Raw genomic sequence first — 16814 nt, forward strand, 5'->3', positions numbered from 1 at the left:
TCAGCCTGTCTCCACCAGGCCACACAGTAGATAATTCTGCTTAGCTCTGGACCAAGTAGGGCAAATTAACTAGCAACAGTTTGCTGAAGAATTGTCAAATAAAATAAACTCCTCAAACTCACTTCTATACTGCTTAGTCTGGATGTGCACTTGCTGCATGTACCACAGGGAAGGAGGGACAGTGGCACTGCTTATTATTAAAGCTGCATTACACATCTTGTGGCTGCTGTAAAGTGATCTTTTCAGTGTGCTTATAGCTTCTTCAGACTCACAGAATATCCTGAGCTGGAAGAGACTGACAGGGATCACCAAGTCCAACTCTTGGCCCTACACAGGACCATTCCTAAAAATCACAATATTTGCCTGAGAGCTTTGCCAACTTTAACCATTCACATGAATATTACTTGTATTTGATGATCTCAAACTCATTCCTTCAGGGAAAATTTCAGACAAAATGCTTAAGCTTCTTATAAAGGTGAAAAAAGGTTAGTATACAATATATTGGTTTTCAACATTAAAAAGAAAGCAGAGCAGGCTGCTTTTGTAAGTATTTGGATCAAAGGCTGCAGCCTGATCTCGGTGAACACTGTGACAGGTACAGTGGATCCAAAATCCACAGCTTGTGGTAAAAAACCCATCCCTTTGACTAAGCCCAGCTCCTTTGTCATTGCTAGACTAAGCAGGATTTAACAGCTCTGGGGACCAGGATAAGGTGCCAGAGGTAAGGAGAATATTGGGGTGAGACAGGAACACTTTGGAAGCAGAGCAAGACAAGCTGATGGTGGTGACAGAAGGGAGAGAATTCACAAGTCCCTGGTCATGCCCTGCTCAGGAGCCTGGGATAGAAAATGTCACCTCCTCTCTGCTGCGAGCAAACTCCCGAGGGAAACCAAACTCCTGGCAGAAGATCCAGTCTAGGATTGGTCCATGCAGAAGATGACAAACACCTTTGCTGTCAGGCTCTCCAACAGCCAAATGAGAAACCTTCATGGCAGATTACAGACCTGATAAAGAAACATGCCCAGAAACTGCAAAATTCAACACAACCCTAATGCTTTTTCCAGTTTGTTGTGCTTTGTTCCAAGTTTGCACAGGAACCTACAGAAGCCATTTCTGAGCTTGGAAATCAAGTACTGAAAATTAAGAATTGTCACGCTTAAGAATGCACATTTAATCTGGAAACAAACCTCAACTATAAAGTTTAATAATAAAGACTTCCACTTTCTTTGTTTACTATACAGACATAATTCAGGCCACACAACTCATTTCTGTCACATTATTTAACTCTGTTCTAAAAAACCAGTTTAATAGATTTTACTGCTCTTGGTGATTAAAGAAGCCCAAAGTGATAGAGGGCCAAATGACACAATTTGATATTACAATCTCAGAATCCTTGAATGACGTGGGTGGGAAGGGACTTTAAAAGTCACCTAGTTCCAACATTCCTGCATTGGCAGGGACACCTTCCTCTACTCTCTGTTGCTCAAAGCCCCATCCAACCTGAACTTCTGTGATGTTGACATTTTAAAGAGTACTGTTATCTAAAGAAAGATGGAATTTGAGTGGAGAGACAAGAGTCACATGAAGCACTGTTACTTTTCTCTTTAGTTCCTGTATTATAAGAAAAAAATAGATTTTATTCCTAATATTTGCAATCCCCCCCAATTACCTCTCAATGTGGGGAAAGCAGTAATTCCTTGGTAATTCCTTGGTAATGCCTCACCAAGGTTCCTGGAAGGGTAGTGCAGAAACAGAGCCTAAAGGCAACAGTGAAAGGAAAAACAAAGGGCCTGGGGGGTGGGGGGCACCTTCCCTGTCCTTTCTGTGGGTTGTTCTGGTGCTTTGATTATTGTGTTCCAGAGGCTGGGATAAAAAAGTGCAAGCCTTTCATGTCAGGCTCATACAAATAAATTATCATTGGCCTGCAACAGCAACCCTCCATCAGCAGAAAAGATACAACAATTTTCTTTATCAACTATCAGCACTACAGGCTCCTCTATAAATCCACCACCTTTTGCTTCATGAGATGAAAACACATTTTTGAGTGGAAAAAATATTGGACATCAATATTTAAAACTGTAATTATGAGCTGTTTAGTTCATAATAGCATTCAGCTTTTTCAACAAAGGCAAAGGCCACATTCCAACTCTGAACCAAAACCACACAGCCCTGGTAAGGGATGTTATTCTGCAAGAAGGAATTACCAGCAAATTATCTTTGTGTTGACACTGAAACTTTTCATCTCTATAGCTACAGGTAGCTACTGAAAATCAAAATAAACAAATATGGGACCCAAATTCCATTTACTCACTAAGTATTTGAGAAACAGGACAGAATTATTGATTGCTGATATGCTGTATCAAGTGACTTGGGGAGGGTGAGGTTCACAGCAGTCCAGAGGGGAATTAAATTTGCAATCTTCCTGGAGCAGGATTACAGAAGATACACACAAGTACTGCTGGAATTAGAGAGTGGAGTTTAAGCTGTTGTTTTAACAAACCCTTCTTCTATCAACTGAGTCAAAACACTCAGGGCTGAATTTAAAAACATCCAAATGAAAACAAAGTAAAGAAGCATTTAAGTGTTTCTATATATCCCAGTGAAGCATTATTCCCACTGCAGAGCTGCTGGCCCCTGCTCTCTCTCTGTCTTGTGTCTGTGTTTAAAATGCAGTGACGAGGAACTGTGCTGATGTGAGGATAAAACAGAAATACATAACACAGTAATACATGCAGCGATCACAGAACTACATGGGTGTCAGCTGTACATTCAATTTAGATAAGGGGGTTGGGGTTTTTTTCCCCCTAAGAACCAGTGATTCATTATGGAGGCTTGAGGGGGCCTGAGACCCCATTGGTCCTTTCCATAGAAAAGATGAGAAAAAGAGTCATTCTCTACTGGGAACTCCACAAGCTCTTCCCATCCATCCTGCCAGCCCCACTCAGCAGCGGGCAAGAGCAATTCCCTGGCCCAGCCCTGCCTAAGGAATGGACATGTTAGATGCTCTGGAACAGAGCATTAAATAACTGGTGGTAACCTGGTTTACCCAATTTCTCAATTAGCCCCGTGTGTTAAATGACTTTACAAATGTGTTCCCCTGCTTTATGGTGCCTTCTAAATAAAATGCCCAGTTCTCCTGTATGTCCCAGGAGAAACCAGAAGACCAGGAGGATAAAGGGAAAGAAATTTTGCTGTCAGTGTCCATATTATGTGGTCCCTTGAGCTGTCCAGTTGGCCACACAGAGGGCTGAAGTGTCCCCAGGCCAGCACACAAACCCAGTGCCTTTCCCAAGAGTGCTTTCCTGCACCAAGAGGGTCCAGGCATCCCCCCAGAAGTGCTCACTGCTCTTTTCTAGACCTCTGTGGTGGCTCCTACAACAAAGCACTGTTACTTCTCTCTTTAGTTCCTGTATTATAAGAAAAAATATTCACCAAATTCGATAAATCTCTATGTCAATATGTCTCCATTTAATTCTTTAACATTGTCTAAAAATACAAAGTAAAATGCTTCAAGAACTATGTTCCTTTTTGAAATGTATACCCGCTTCTACTACATACAAGCAAGGTGCCTTTCCAAGGCATGCCTCTTCCAGCACTTCCCACTCACCATCATCAAAACAGAAACCCACAGCTGACACAGGGCACACAGCACAACTGAGCTGAGCTCTGTTTTTACCACCAATTACAGTTTCTGGGACCAGAGGCAATAGACAGGTGTTACCCAAGAGGATGTGAATAAACCATGCACAAGAGGTGCAGCACAGCTCGAGCATCCACAAAAGAGTTTAAAATCTCACCATATGCTCTGTGCTAAATTCATATCACATAAACAAACCTAGCATGAGCTAACCCCCTGCCCTCATTATTATAATAAAATATTTACTGAATTCAAACACAGTTCATAAAAATCTCTGCTGAGTTTGAATAACTGCTACTGCAGTATTGTAAAGGCTATTTTTGTACAGGTTTAGGCAGATTGCAATGAGATAGGATATAGAAACAATACTCCAAGATATCTGCATAAAGAAATAGGGGCATTACAGTCTAATACAAACTCTGAAGTCAATTCCAATTTTAAAAAACAAGGAAAGCTTTCAAATTGAGCTATCAGCTAACTGCCAGAATCATTATCATTTCCAAATCATCATTCATACAATTAAAAGAACACAAAGCACAATTTACAATAAACGTTTAACCATCTTTCCCCACTCTGCTGCGTTCCCACGTAACCACCGAGAGCTGTTATTCCCACGGCAGCATCAATGATTTAGTTACCACATCCCCAGACGAACAAGGAGTCATTTCAGCCCTAGGCTGGCCAGAATGCGGACTCAGCACCCTGTACCTGTATCTTCGGGCATTCCTGCGTTAGTTCCCTTCCAGAGGGGCAGCTCCCGAGGAGCGCAGCGCGCCCGGGCTCCGGCGGCGCGCCCGCACAGGCGGAGCGGGGCCGGGCTCGGCGTCAGCGCCGGGCAAAAATAGCCGCCTGCCGAAGCCCAAATATTGTCACGTCCACGGGGGGTGGCACCGCTGTCCCGGGGGGACCGGATGCAGGACGTGCCAGCAAGGGGTGTCTTCGCATCAGGTGATAGCGCAGCTGCTTCAGGGCGGTGCTGGGCACCTCGGGAGAAAGGCTGGAAGAACTCAAACCTGCAAAGTCCCTGTCATCAATTAGAAACACGGGCTGAGGTAGCAGGGAAACCCTTCAGACATCCCCAACCACCCCGGGTCTCTTCCCCCAGTGCAGCACAGCACAGAGGGAGATGATGAAAACAGTGAGATGCTCTCACTGTGCAATACCTGGCAGCCAAAAATCTCTCCCCTGCTTGCTCATATGGAGTTGGAATGTGTATCACTGGAATAACAGTGATGTGCTGAGCTATTTAAAGCACTACATGGGAACAGAACGAGCTCTTCTATAAGTACTCCAACTTCAGGAATCTATATGGTGAGGACACTGCTACCCTGGGCCACACCAGACAGACAAGGTCTATTAACTTTAAATAGCCCTCAGCTGACATGTTCTGAGACCCAGAGCACAGATCTGAAGATCCCAGGTTCTATACATTCAACCAAAATTACAAACAACTCAATTTAAAAAAATCTTCTATATGCATTATCTTGCAGCAACTACCTTTTGACTCTTATGTCAGCTTTTTTTTTTGTTGTTGTTCAATATTGTTGTGCTGCCTGCACGAAGCCAGATCCACCTGAAGATCCCAGGTTCTATAAATTCAACCAAAATTATGAACAACTCAGTTTTAAAAAAATCTTCTATATGCATTATCTTGAAGCAGCTACCTTTTGACATGAAACTCTTATGTCAGCTTTTTATTTTGTTCAATATTGTTGTGCTGCCTGCACGAAGCCAGATCCATCCTCACACTCTTTTGGATCCCCATCAGCCACCCTGGCTGAGCTCTCTAGATATCTGCAGGATCTGGCCTACTTAGTTTTTCCCAGCGGCTACTTCAGCTTGGCAGAAACACAAAAGGCACTTTGCTAAATGGCAACACTCTGAAGGCACGTAAATTAATAGGCAGGAAAAGTGAAAGGGCTTTCACTCTAACACAGCCTTTCCCTCTGCTTGCCAGGCTCCCAAGGCTAAATGCTTGGTAACTTGCATTTTAACGTTGTATGATCACAATGCAGCCACACAGCGCGCTGATTTGTATTTACAATTTGAGGTGTGATCCCTGAGCCTCCCCTGCAGTCTCACCACTTGGCTACAGCAAAGCAGAAATCACACTCAAGGAGCTCAGAGGGTTTTCGTGGTGCTTCTGAGAAACTCCATCACATCTCATGGGATTCACAGGCACAAAGCACGAGGCCATTGTCCTTCATGAGCATGATGGGCTCAGATGGGCATGACAAGGGACAGCAGTGACAGCAGCACAGCCAGAGATCAGAGACCTCCTGCTGCAAATGATCCAGAAATCCGTGTAGCTTTAACCTGATTTCTCAAATCAACGCAGACCAAACACCAGTAACTCCACTGTTTTAACAGTAATAACAGCACACTACCCCTGCTACAGAAAAGGACAGGACACTTGGCTCCTCTTAAAATCTCAAGTGAAGTCCTGGTAGCCACAGCAGTGCTCTCACCCATTCTTTGTTCCAGGTTTTCTTTTTCCCAGGTTGCATTACCCAGGTCCATGCTGTCACCAATATCCTTCCAAACAGCAACCAGACAGCAACGAATTTAGGCCACTCTGAAATGGCTGCAAAATCTTTATAACCTGCGGTACCATGAATTATAAAGGACATTTTAAAAAGATTTCAGACCTGTTCCTAATTAACTCACACATTTTTCCTGTACTCACTGGCCTCTTCCTAAGTGTAAGCTAAAGTGAATGTCAGTAGTAGCTGGACTGGTTATAGTTTAGTTTTAGGTAGTTCCTGCAAGGAACAAGGACTTAGACCTGATGATCCTCACAGATCCCTTTCAGTTTGAGGTATTCCGATAGGATTCTTAGGAATATGACTCTAGGAAGGTGACAGTGCATAGTCTAACCCTGTTCCTGTTCTTCCCTGCACTTCACTGGGCCCATTTTGAGCTTTTTTCACAGTCTGTCTCTGAAAATGTTTTGGAACAATTATTTTATTAAATGTAGAAGAATGTAGAGCTTGTTCTTCACTATAAAATATGGAAATATTTTCTAACCAATATTTTTTTTAAAAAAATCAGCACTATAACACCACCTGAGATTCAGGGACTTTGCAATATACAACAGGTATGTACCTGTTAGCTTGCACCAACTCTTAAGTTGCTTGGGACTGGCATATTGGTTAAAATTTTAGGTTGCCCTGTGTGGAGTCAGGAGCTGGACTCAACAATCCCCATGGGTCCCTTCCAACACAGGAGTCTTTATGATTTTATAAGACTAAGTCCCTGGACTTTAAGTCACTCAATAAGTTTCTACCCAATCATATATACGTCTGTTTAATGGCAAATGGGGACTATAGAGTCCAGTCTCAATCAGATTAAGATATTAACTTTTCATAAATAATCTCTAATCGATGATTTTACTTTGAAAATTCTGGAAAATACAAGAAATCATCATATTTCACAGATTTTTCTCAGTATATTTTAAAATTTCTTTACTTCTAAGTTGCTAAAACTGGTTGCATTGCTGTTTCATGTTATTTTTGCTTTTGGTAGCTTTGATCCAGATTAGTGGTAATTTGGATTTTCTACTGGGGACAATATGATCACAGACAAAGAGAAGCACTGCCCTTTTCTCTGTGGTGACAGTGAGAGGACCCCAGGGAATGGCCTGAAGTTGTGTCAGGGGAGGTTTAGGTTGGATATTAGAAAAAGGTTTTTCACCCAGAGGGTGGTTGGGCACTGGAACAGCTCCCCAGAGAGCATCAAGCCTGACACAGTTCAAGAAGTGTTTGGACAACACTTCTGGGGCACATGGTGTGACTCCTGGGAATGGTGATGTGCAGGGCTAAGACTTGGAACTTTGAGGATCTTTGTGTGTCCTTTCCAACTCAGGATACTCTATCATATGAAAAACACAATAAAATTAAATATCCCTCTATATATAATGATACAGATTTCAGTAATATTTTATCACAAGGACAAAAATTAAATTAAGTAATAGATGTTTCCCATGTCCCCAAGCACTCACGATAGAAACAAAAATGGACAAACCCATAGCAGAAGTGAAAATGAGCAGGAAAAGGTAAATGGTGGGTAAATGGTGCCTCTACAACTAAACTCAGGTCTTCCAACTTTCTCCCAGCCTCTCTTGCATTAATCCCATTTCTGCTGGGAATGGACTTGCAAAACCACCCAACTCTGCCCCCAGTGACCTGTTGCATGCCACCAAAACCTGTCCCGCTCAGAAACAGCCTGAGTTTAAACATCTGGCTCTCAAACACCTCCATCCTCAAGTCCATGCATGAGATAACACTTCTTATTAACTGCACAGCAATGAGCCACGTGCACAGCCACCCTTAATTGAAACACGTGCAAGCAGGTCAGAGACTGTGGGCTCTTGTACAAGGCACTGAAGTAAAGAACCTGCTCTAGCAGGGAGCTTGGACAAGATGAACTCCAGAAGCCCCTTGCAACCTCAGCCACTCTGTGATTCTGTGAATCCTGCATATTTATGAAGCAGGAAAAATCAGACTGAGGATCCACTCTGAGCTCTGACAGAGAGCAGGCAGCTGTGTTTGCTCCAGAGGTAACTGGGTCATGAGTCCTGCTCTGCTCCTTGCCATCTCTTGGGAATAAAGAGCTTCTTCAGCCCTGAAATCCATGATGACAGCCCTTGACTGCTGGCCAGCAAGTTGGATGAACAACAGCAGAACTTCTCCCACTCCCAGCTCCTTTTTCCTCTCTATGGCAGACCTAGATCCAGACTAAGCTGGCATTAGCCTCCTGTGCTTGCCCAATTAGAATGAAAGCACCATCTAATATTCTTCAGAAAACTGTGCACCCAAAATAGTGAGCAGAAATCAAACATAAACCCTACAAAGCCTTTAGCAGAGATTTTGTAATGGGAAACAGTGGTGTATCAAATCTAAAAACAGGGTGCAAGAAAATGCTGAGAGAACTGAAAAAACCAAAGAAACTGCCCCATAATGAAGTGAGAGGACATCCAGAATGCAAAAGTGACCCAGGTCAGAGGACAAAGGGATAGGGTCTGGATAGCAGCAGAGAGACAGTGAGAGCCACAGCAATGGTCCTGCAGGTCACACACCTTCAGGAATGAACCTGCCACGCCAGGACTCTGCTGACCTTAGGAAACTCACAAGGACTGCCAGTGAAATGGAGCAGACCTCAGATAAGGAAAGATCTGCTGAAGTAGGGGTCATAGGCTACAATTTAGCCCAGAGAAAACCTGTCATGTAATAAGGATAAGGCAAGCAATTAACAAAAGGTATTAGTTTCTAAAAGGTCAGGCACTACAAGGGACTTTTCACAGAAAGGACTTCAGAAAGCAGGAGGGAAACTGTATACCCAGTGGTGAGCCAGGATAATGGGATGTATTGTATTAAGGGAAGGCATCCTGGCTGCAACAGAAAAGGTACTGTAACAAGAACCACCCAGGAAAAAACTCAAATTATGGGAGGGAAAGCAAAGAAGCAGAACAAGGCAATAAATGCTAGTTGGTGTGGCCAGAAATTGCACGTGGTAGGTATGAGAATTAGAAAAACTCATTTATATCTTTGTATACAGGAGGATTTAAACTACAATGTCATTTTGGCATTTAGGGGGTTATGAGTGGTGCAAGAAAGATGACAGGCACTAGAAAGATGCCAAGATCATTTTTGGGTATTTCTTTTGGGACTAAATGAGTGCATGGAGGAGGTTTTAAAGGGAAGATATTGCTGTGTGGGATGATGCTATAGTAATCTGAAAAGAAACAGATTACTAAATTTTAATTTATCACTGGTTTATATATAAAATTATCATTTAAATTGTCTGGATTTTTAATTAATGGAAATTTCAAGTGCTTAAATAGAGAGTAAACAGAAGCATTAGTTAAATAACTAGACAGACTTAAAGGACCTTCATTGCACTGCTCTCTTCTGAAAAGTTACACAGACATTGCCATAGTTCTTCAACCAGCTACCTATCTTACAAAATTATCAAATGATGATGTAGGTTGCATGATATCCAGAAACAAAGAGATTCAACCTCACATGTGTTTCAATGGGAATCAATAAATTTAACTTTGAAGGTTTCTTATCCAAAAAAAAAAAAAAAAAAAAAAGGCACACACCCCATCCCCATCATCCCCTCCCAAATGGGACATTCTGAGAGTTAAGAGGCCTGGGTCTATGTCCAAGAGAACTCATGTGCCTGAAATGCCACACATATAAGTCCAAAGCCGCAAGGCTGGAAACCCCTCCTCGACACATCCAAAGGCAGGGCAAGCTGTTTTTTCACTTCCCATTTCCCAGCTGCCCATGACTGACTGTGGGAAAGCACCTTTGGGCTCCACATATAGTGGCAACAGCTGTGTGTGCTTGTGAGTGTTCTTTGTGAGTGTGGGTACCTACTTTGTGAGTGTGTGACCCAGCAGATCTGAGAAGTTTCCATCTGAAGAGTTATCTTCCTCATTTTCCAAGAAACAACAACTCTGTGACCATAGAAACCTCTCTGAATCCTTGTCACATTTGTTGGATGCACTCATCCCACAAGCCTGGGATGCCTTTCCACAAACCCTGCAGCCCAGTCCAGCTAAGGTGATGGCACACCCAGGACAGTTTAGAGATGACCATGCAGAGACCACCCTGTGCAAATAAAGCTGACTGTCACCTTCAGATTGGAGCCACCTGAACAAGTGGCAAGGTGAGTTTTATACAAATAGATCCCAAAGGGAACCATGGGCGCAAATCCCTCTTCCTCAGGGGCTCAAGCAGCTGCAAGTCCAACCCTGGTGTTTACACAGATAGCTCTGCTCAGGTTTGCAAAGGAGGGAGACAATGAAAATCATATTTAGGATCTGGACTTCAAATCCCAAGTGAAAAGTCCTGAAGAAGAAATCTGCTCCAGAGGGGAGTGGGGATCTCAGACACATCCTCCTCTGCAGCACTCTGTGTCCTGCTCGCACACACAGCTCCCAGTGCTTTAATCCTTGCCTTCAGCCCACAGGGACCATGCCAGAGAACATTTTTCTGCCTGCTTTCCAAATCCCATTCTCTGTGAAGGGATGTAGCTGCAAAGCAGCAGGTCACATCCAAATCCTACTTAAATGCATTCATTTTGGTTGATGATCACTGAGGAATGTGTCAACAATGTGGAATAATGTTTTGAAAGTAAAAAAGAAGCCACCACTTGAAATGTGATGCTGTTGCACTTAACCCTGCTCCTAGTAAAGTCCACCAGTAAAACAATTATTGATCTGAGTCAAAGACTTGCATCAGCATTAATTTATTAATTTTGTCAAGTTTGGATCTTAGCAGTTGGCTCATCACAACCAGAAAGTTCAACCTTTCCCCTGCTTGCCTGAGGTTACAATTTCCCATGAGTAACATCTGAAATGCAATTATGTCTCTGAGCTTTAATAACAAGAAACAAAGCAGATTTTTTTTTTTCTTGGAGTGTATCTAAATTAATGGATATTCTTTATTGCTGAGTTACACTGTAAGCAGCTCCAAAATCTTAAGGATCAACTTTAAAAAAAATCACTGGATTCTATATCTATTACTGTTCTGCACCTTCCTGGCTGCCTAATGATCACTTCTAGCACCTCCACCAGTTACCCAAACCATATTCCTGCCAGTCCCCCCACCTTTAGGGCATTCTTTTTTGGAGAGCCATGACCCAATAACAGAAACTGTCACTGTGGTGCTTTTTCCTGCCCCCAGGTGTGCAGCACCTGCTGGGTGCACCCCTCCTCTGCATCACTCTTCACACTGACATCTACTCCATCTGTGTCCTCCAAGGGGGGAGAGGGACAAGCACATTCCCTGCCTTGGAAATGAGCAAATGTTTGCTACTGGGGAAAAACAGTGTACAAGGAATTTCCACGGCTCATTTGTCTCTCCATTCCCTGGTACAAACAGAGCAATAGTAACAACAGTGATGCCTGTTTGTTACAGCAACACCAAAAAGCAAAATTAAGATAAAATAATATAAAAGCAATAGTTCATTTTGCTAGCCAAGCCACAATATATCACCCCCAATGATTAATTAATAAAATTTACTAACTTTCCACTAGCACTATATGAAATACATATCTAAAAGAATTATAATTAATAATTTAGGGACCTTTGCAAAGGCTCTTTCCTTTTTATGTTGTAGTCCACAGCATAAAAAATGTCTAAAATAGTTACTTTGAAATATAAAACTGAAGTCCTGCTTTTATTTGTTCTGCTTAATTTGGCATTAGAAAGGGATTAGCTTTTTCTTTTTATACTTTTTTTTTTCTTTTGCAATCATGGAGTTAATTCAAATATACATAGATATTGATGTTACTGAAGTTCTGGTGCTAAAGTCACACTACCTCACACAGTGCAAATTAGTTATCTTTGGTGACTTTTTCACAGCGTAAGAACTTCTTAGATTCAGTTACACCCATACAAATCTAATTCTGCTTCATCCTCATCAGACAAACCAGCACATTGCCTCCCTTTTCACATTCAGGCTACACAGTTTCTGCAATCAATTATCTCCTGACACTGCAATCATAGCAGAAATGTGTTACATTCACACCAACACGACCCCAGAGCCTTCAGCTGCAGTGCTACTTCTTGCACAGTTCTGCAACTAACAGTTCTATTATCAACAGGAACATTTTTGAGGTATCTGTACAACTTGCTTTCAGACCAAGTTTTGAGTTGCTTAATTTGCAAACAACCACCTCATTCAGACAGCAAATGGGTTTCAGCTCAAAATATATATTTTGTTCTGAAGCTTTATATTCACCTTTTACAGACAGAAGGGGAAGCACAACATCTTCTGATAAAATCATGTCTCATAGGTAAAAAGAAAGATATGAAAAAAGAAAGATATTGCATGGCATTTTTCTCAGGTAATGTACAGAAATGCAATTCAGTGAGGACAGATGAAAATCCAACGCCAAATTCCACACTAACCTCTCTCCCCTGATTTCAACAGGGTTGAAACACAAGGTATCTTTATTGTGTCAAGTGAACAGCAGTGTGGTCAGGAGATCCTGAAGCACACTATTCCCCATCCAGCCGCTGAAGCTGGTTAATTCCTCACACTCTATACAAAATATACAATTAATCTAAAATTGTAGCCAAGGCCTGGTGAACACAGAGAACTTTTACTTCCCTCTGTCTCAAGAGAAGCCTTTATCTCTGTCCCTAATAGACAAAATCCTAGCAAGTCACTGCAGTGTGAGCTTGACAGCCCCTGGGAAGATGTAGGTCACTCCTCCTTCTCCCCTCACAAAGGCAAGGAAACCAGCAGTTTCATCTGGCTGCAAGCTGCTCCAATTGCCAATAATCCCACCAATTCAGGTCTTTAATAACAACCTGCTCAGAGGGCAGTGACGCAGGACGCTGTCCCCTGACCTACACACCACCAGAGCGAGACCTGGGCTGCAGGGCCATCATGGACACGGCTGTTCACGGACCCAGCTCGTGCCACGACACATTCCAGCACATCCCCTCCCTGCTGCCTGCCCAGCTCTGAGGCTGTCTGCACCCACAGCCCTCCCACCTCGAGCACTTCAGGCTCCCTTCCACTACCCCACATGGGTTTGGTCTTCGCGCCCACGGCTGCTCTTCGGGCAGCTGGCTTTATGTAGAAGCAGGACAATTATGCACAGCCAAATCTGGGGGACCATGGGGTGCAGGGATGTGTCCACACACAGCCAGCAAGGAGCCCAACAAGCACATGCAGCCCCACCAAAGCCACACACAGGTTAAGAACAGAGGCCATGAGGCACTGGGCTCATCCAGAGCAGAATACCCACTGACCAATCTACTTGCAACCAGGTCCATTTCCTTCTAATTTAGCTCTATTTTCCCTCCCTGACTGCCCTTAGCATCTCATTTTCCCAACTTCAATCCTTGTCCCAGACATCTCCCTTCTCCTTGGCACACAGTTTCTTCAAACATTCCTTCCACCATGTTGCTGGAGGAAGTGAGTCTCCCTTACTGCTTCCCAGGACTGCGACACCTGGGAGCTCTGTCCACCCTTCCCCACTGCTGACCATGTACCAAAGGAGCATCAGAGCACTGCTCTGCCCCCAGTGCACTGCAGAAAAATAATGGTTTTAATTAAAAACCATTAAAAAATCGATTTTAATTAAAGGGAAGCCCAAATTTAGTTTAATGCAACACACAGAAAGAACAAGTGGTCCACGTTACCAAAGCACATTTCCAGCATTTATTTCCAAAACAGAAAATAAACAAAGAGTCAGTCCAAATACTCCTGAAGTAAATGATGACTCAGATGGTAAATACCCTTCCTACCACATCCCACTTCTCTCTATCATTTGGAGTGACAGCCCTGGTCTCACTGAATTAAAGAAGACAATTCTGCTTTGTAATGAATGAAATCAACATTCTCTCCCATATGACTACTTGTTTTTCTGCACTGCTAAGCACTATAATTATCTGGACTTTAAAACTTCATTTTAATAGTGTTTCTGTAGAAACTGGCCTGAATTTCAAAAAAGATATTTTGCTTTTCGAGGTGCTCTCTTAAAATACAGATGTGATTGTAGCACTGAGTGAGGTACCTAAGAAAAACACAACCTAATAAAGTTACACTGATCAAGCTGGAAGCAGTGAGTAATAATTTCATATTCAAAGCACAATATGCAACTCCATGAAAAGACTGATGGGTTCCTCAGGGTGTGAAAAATGATATGATGCAATTTAATTTTCTCAGCAATAGAGTTTCTTACATAAGAGCTAGGAAAAGGACATAGTAAGTGCTAACGTGTTAAATAAGCAGAGAACTAGGAACAATTCCTTAATGCAATCCAGTCCATACCACTGTAATAATTTCAGCTACAACTGTCACTGGGGCTGTGGAAAATGTGACATCTTATGGAAATGCTTCTCTCTACTGACAACCAACTAGCTCACCCAACCAATGAGACCTTAGGTGCCAAAAGCAGAAAACTCTGAATTAGCCACCATGACTTGCAGAAATCCTTAATTTTAATCTAGCTTTCAGATTCAAGTAATTCTGACAATATTTTTCATGCTGTCAATCACAAATCAGTCCCAACTCTTTGTGACTCTGTTAGTAGCATTTGCTGTGTCACTAAGCATTAGAAACTCTGCTATCTCAATTTCAGTCCCTCTTCCAACACTGAGATGAAACGGAGTTGAAAACTCTGGTCTGAATTCCAGTCTGGCATACAACAACAACTTCCACTTATGCTCCAAGCCATACAGGCTTGCTGATCTCCATCATGTCACAGGTTCCCCGCCTGACACCCTGCCAGAGCCCAGGGCAGACAGGTTTTAATGCCTTGCACTGCACCACTGAGTTGATAACAGCAATGCTTTTAGTCACCTTCATATTTCCAGAGCACTGTGAGCAAGCCTAACATGGCATCTTTTCCAATGACAGCTGCAATCTTCAAAGGAACAAGTTTTCTGTTCTTCCCTCTAGGTAAACATGAGCTTTACACAAATAGAGAGATCAGGTAACACTTCAGCCTTCCATTGTTTGCTAGAGATTGCTGAAATGCTGCTGCCAATAGCAACGCAAATTGTATCAAAAGAGTTAGTAACTCCCAAACAAAATCACTCAGTGAGAATACTGTATATGAAACCATGTGCAAATATATTTTATTCAAAGCAAAGATATATTTAATGGTTTAAGCATTTCTCTTGGGCAAAAATTAACAATGTGTGGTATTGCATAATAAAAATGAAACATTTTTAATCTCTAGCTTTAAAATTAGGCACTGGAAGAAGTTCTCTTTCTGATTATTAGGCCTTTCTTCTATTATTTTCTTGAGAAAATTTAATTTTGCAAGGAATACCTGCCGTCAATTTTTCATCTTAACCAAAATAATAAAAAGTACCTCAAAGACTAGCTAGCCATTTGGAAAAAAAAAAAAAAAAGTAATACTGTGTCAATCTACAATTGTCACCTAAAAATACAGGATTTTTTTGGTAAATATTCTTTTTTCAAGATGGTGTCATGGAGGTTTTCTCTACACACAGCAATAATATTATCCTGATTTAGAAATACACCACTAACACAAGGCCATTCAGTATGGCTCTTCAGAAAGTAGCAGAATCCCTGCACCTCTAGTTCAAGAATATTTTCTGCTGCACTTCACAATTTGCTTCTTTTAAACCTCTATTGAACTTTCTTTCCAATTGCAGGTCAAATCTGCCAGCTAATTCCTGCCTTCAGCCCCATTACTGACAGTCTGCTAGGGTGGTTATATCCACACAGGTGTAATCAACACTTGTTTACAAATTGATTAGGTTAATTTCAGCCGTGAGTTCCACTTAGCATCAGGTAAGAGTAAAGAAAAATTGCTGGAAGTCATCTTTTTGTCCTCAGACAGCCTAAGTGCCCAACTCTCCAGCACAATAGCAGCAGTCCCCAAAGATGCTCCATCAGACTGACAGATTTCCTACTTCCATATTTGGTCTGTTAATTATTACCAGAAACTGGAAAAAGACAGAAAATAAACTCATTATTATCTCTCTGAGATGGAGTTCTTCATTCATTCTGTATATTCTCTTTTCAACCAGTGAGATTACATTTGTACAAAGGCAGAATTATAACAATCAATTTATAAGTTTATTATTCTACTCACACAGTAAGATTTAATTTATTTCATTTAAAGCACTGATCCAAAACCTTTCAAACACACTCAAACCTACTCAAAAGCCTTAATACTTATAAGCTAAACCTCATCTTTAACACATATCAATCATTTTATTGGTTGTATGATTAGTTATGGATATAATTAGAAAATGTAACAAAATTTGCTTCTTTTAACTTTAAATTGCTCTATCTTTAAATAAAAGCTCCTTTTTCTCAGTATGTTTTGCTATAATTTTACAGATAGTTTTATACTACTGAGATTATACCTCTCCTATCTGGGAATTTCTTGTATTTTTCACATTCACTCAAAAAGAAAATAATGGTCCCAAGATTCAACTTTAAATCAAGACACTATCTCAAAATTGGTCTTGCTGTACTAACAACATATTCAGTTATAATGAGAAGCTGTATACTCTGCTGTGCAGCAAATCCACAGACAATTAGAAATTTATTCTCAGGTCAGCTGTACAAGAGATTAGATCTTTTAATTATCTGTCACAGAATTAGGAGTTAGGAGCCTTGAATCCATTCAGCTGTTCAGTTTGTGACCTGCAAAAGTAAATCTGAC

General features: G+C 41.7%; 1 protein-coding gene across 8 annotated transcripts in view; it reads right to left on the bottom strand.

Moving 5' to 3' along the window:
- Positions 1-16814, bottom strand: part of ABLIM2 (actin binding LIM protein family member 2) — a 130460-nt gene that overhangs the window by 97940 nt on the left and 15706 nt on the right. Inside the window, exon 1 of one of the 8 annotated variants that reach the window (XM_039728841.1) lies at positions 4346-4734. The exons of 6 other annotated variants lie outside the window; for them this stretch is intronic. In XM_039728841.1, the coding sequence (XP_039584775.1) occupies positions 4346-4361 (16 nt within the window). In that variant the 5' untranslated portion in view covers positions 4362-4734. Of the gene's footprint in view, positions 1-4345; positions 4735-16814 lie in introns of those variants that run through there. One more of the 8 variants, XM_039728834.1, reaches the window with a different exon arrangement.

The sequence above is a fragment of the Passer montanus genome, unplaced genomic scaffold (assembly GCF_014805655.1).
Source record: "Passer montanus isolate IOZ18808 unplaced genomic scaffold, ASM1480565v1 scaffold67, whole genome shotgun sequence".
NCBI classification, from domain to species: Eukaryota; Metazoa; Chordata; class Aves; order Passeriformes; family Passeridae; genus Passer; species Passer montanus.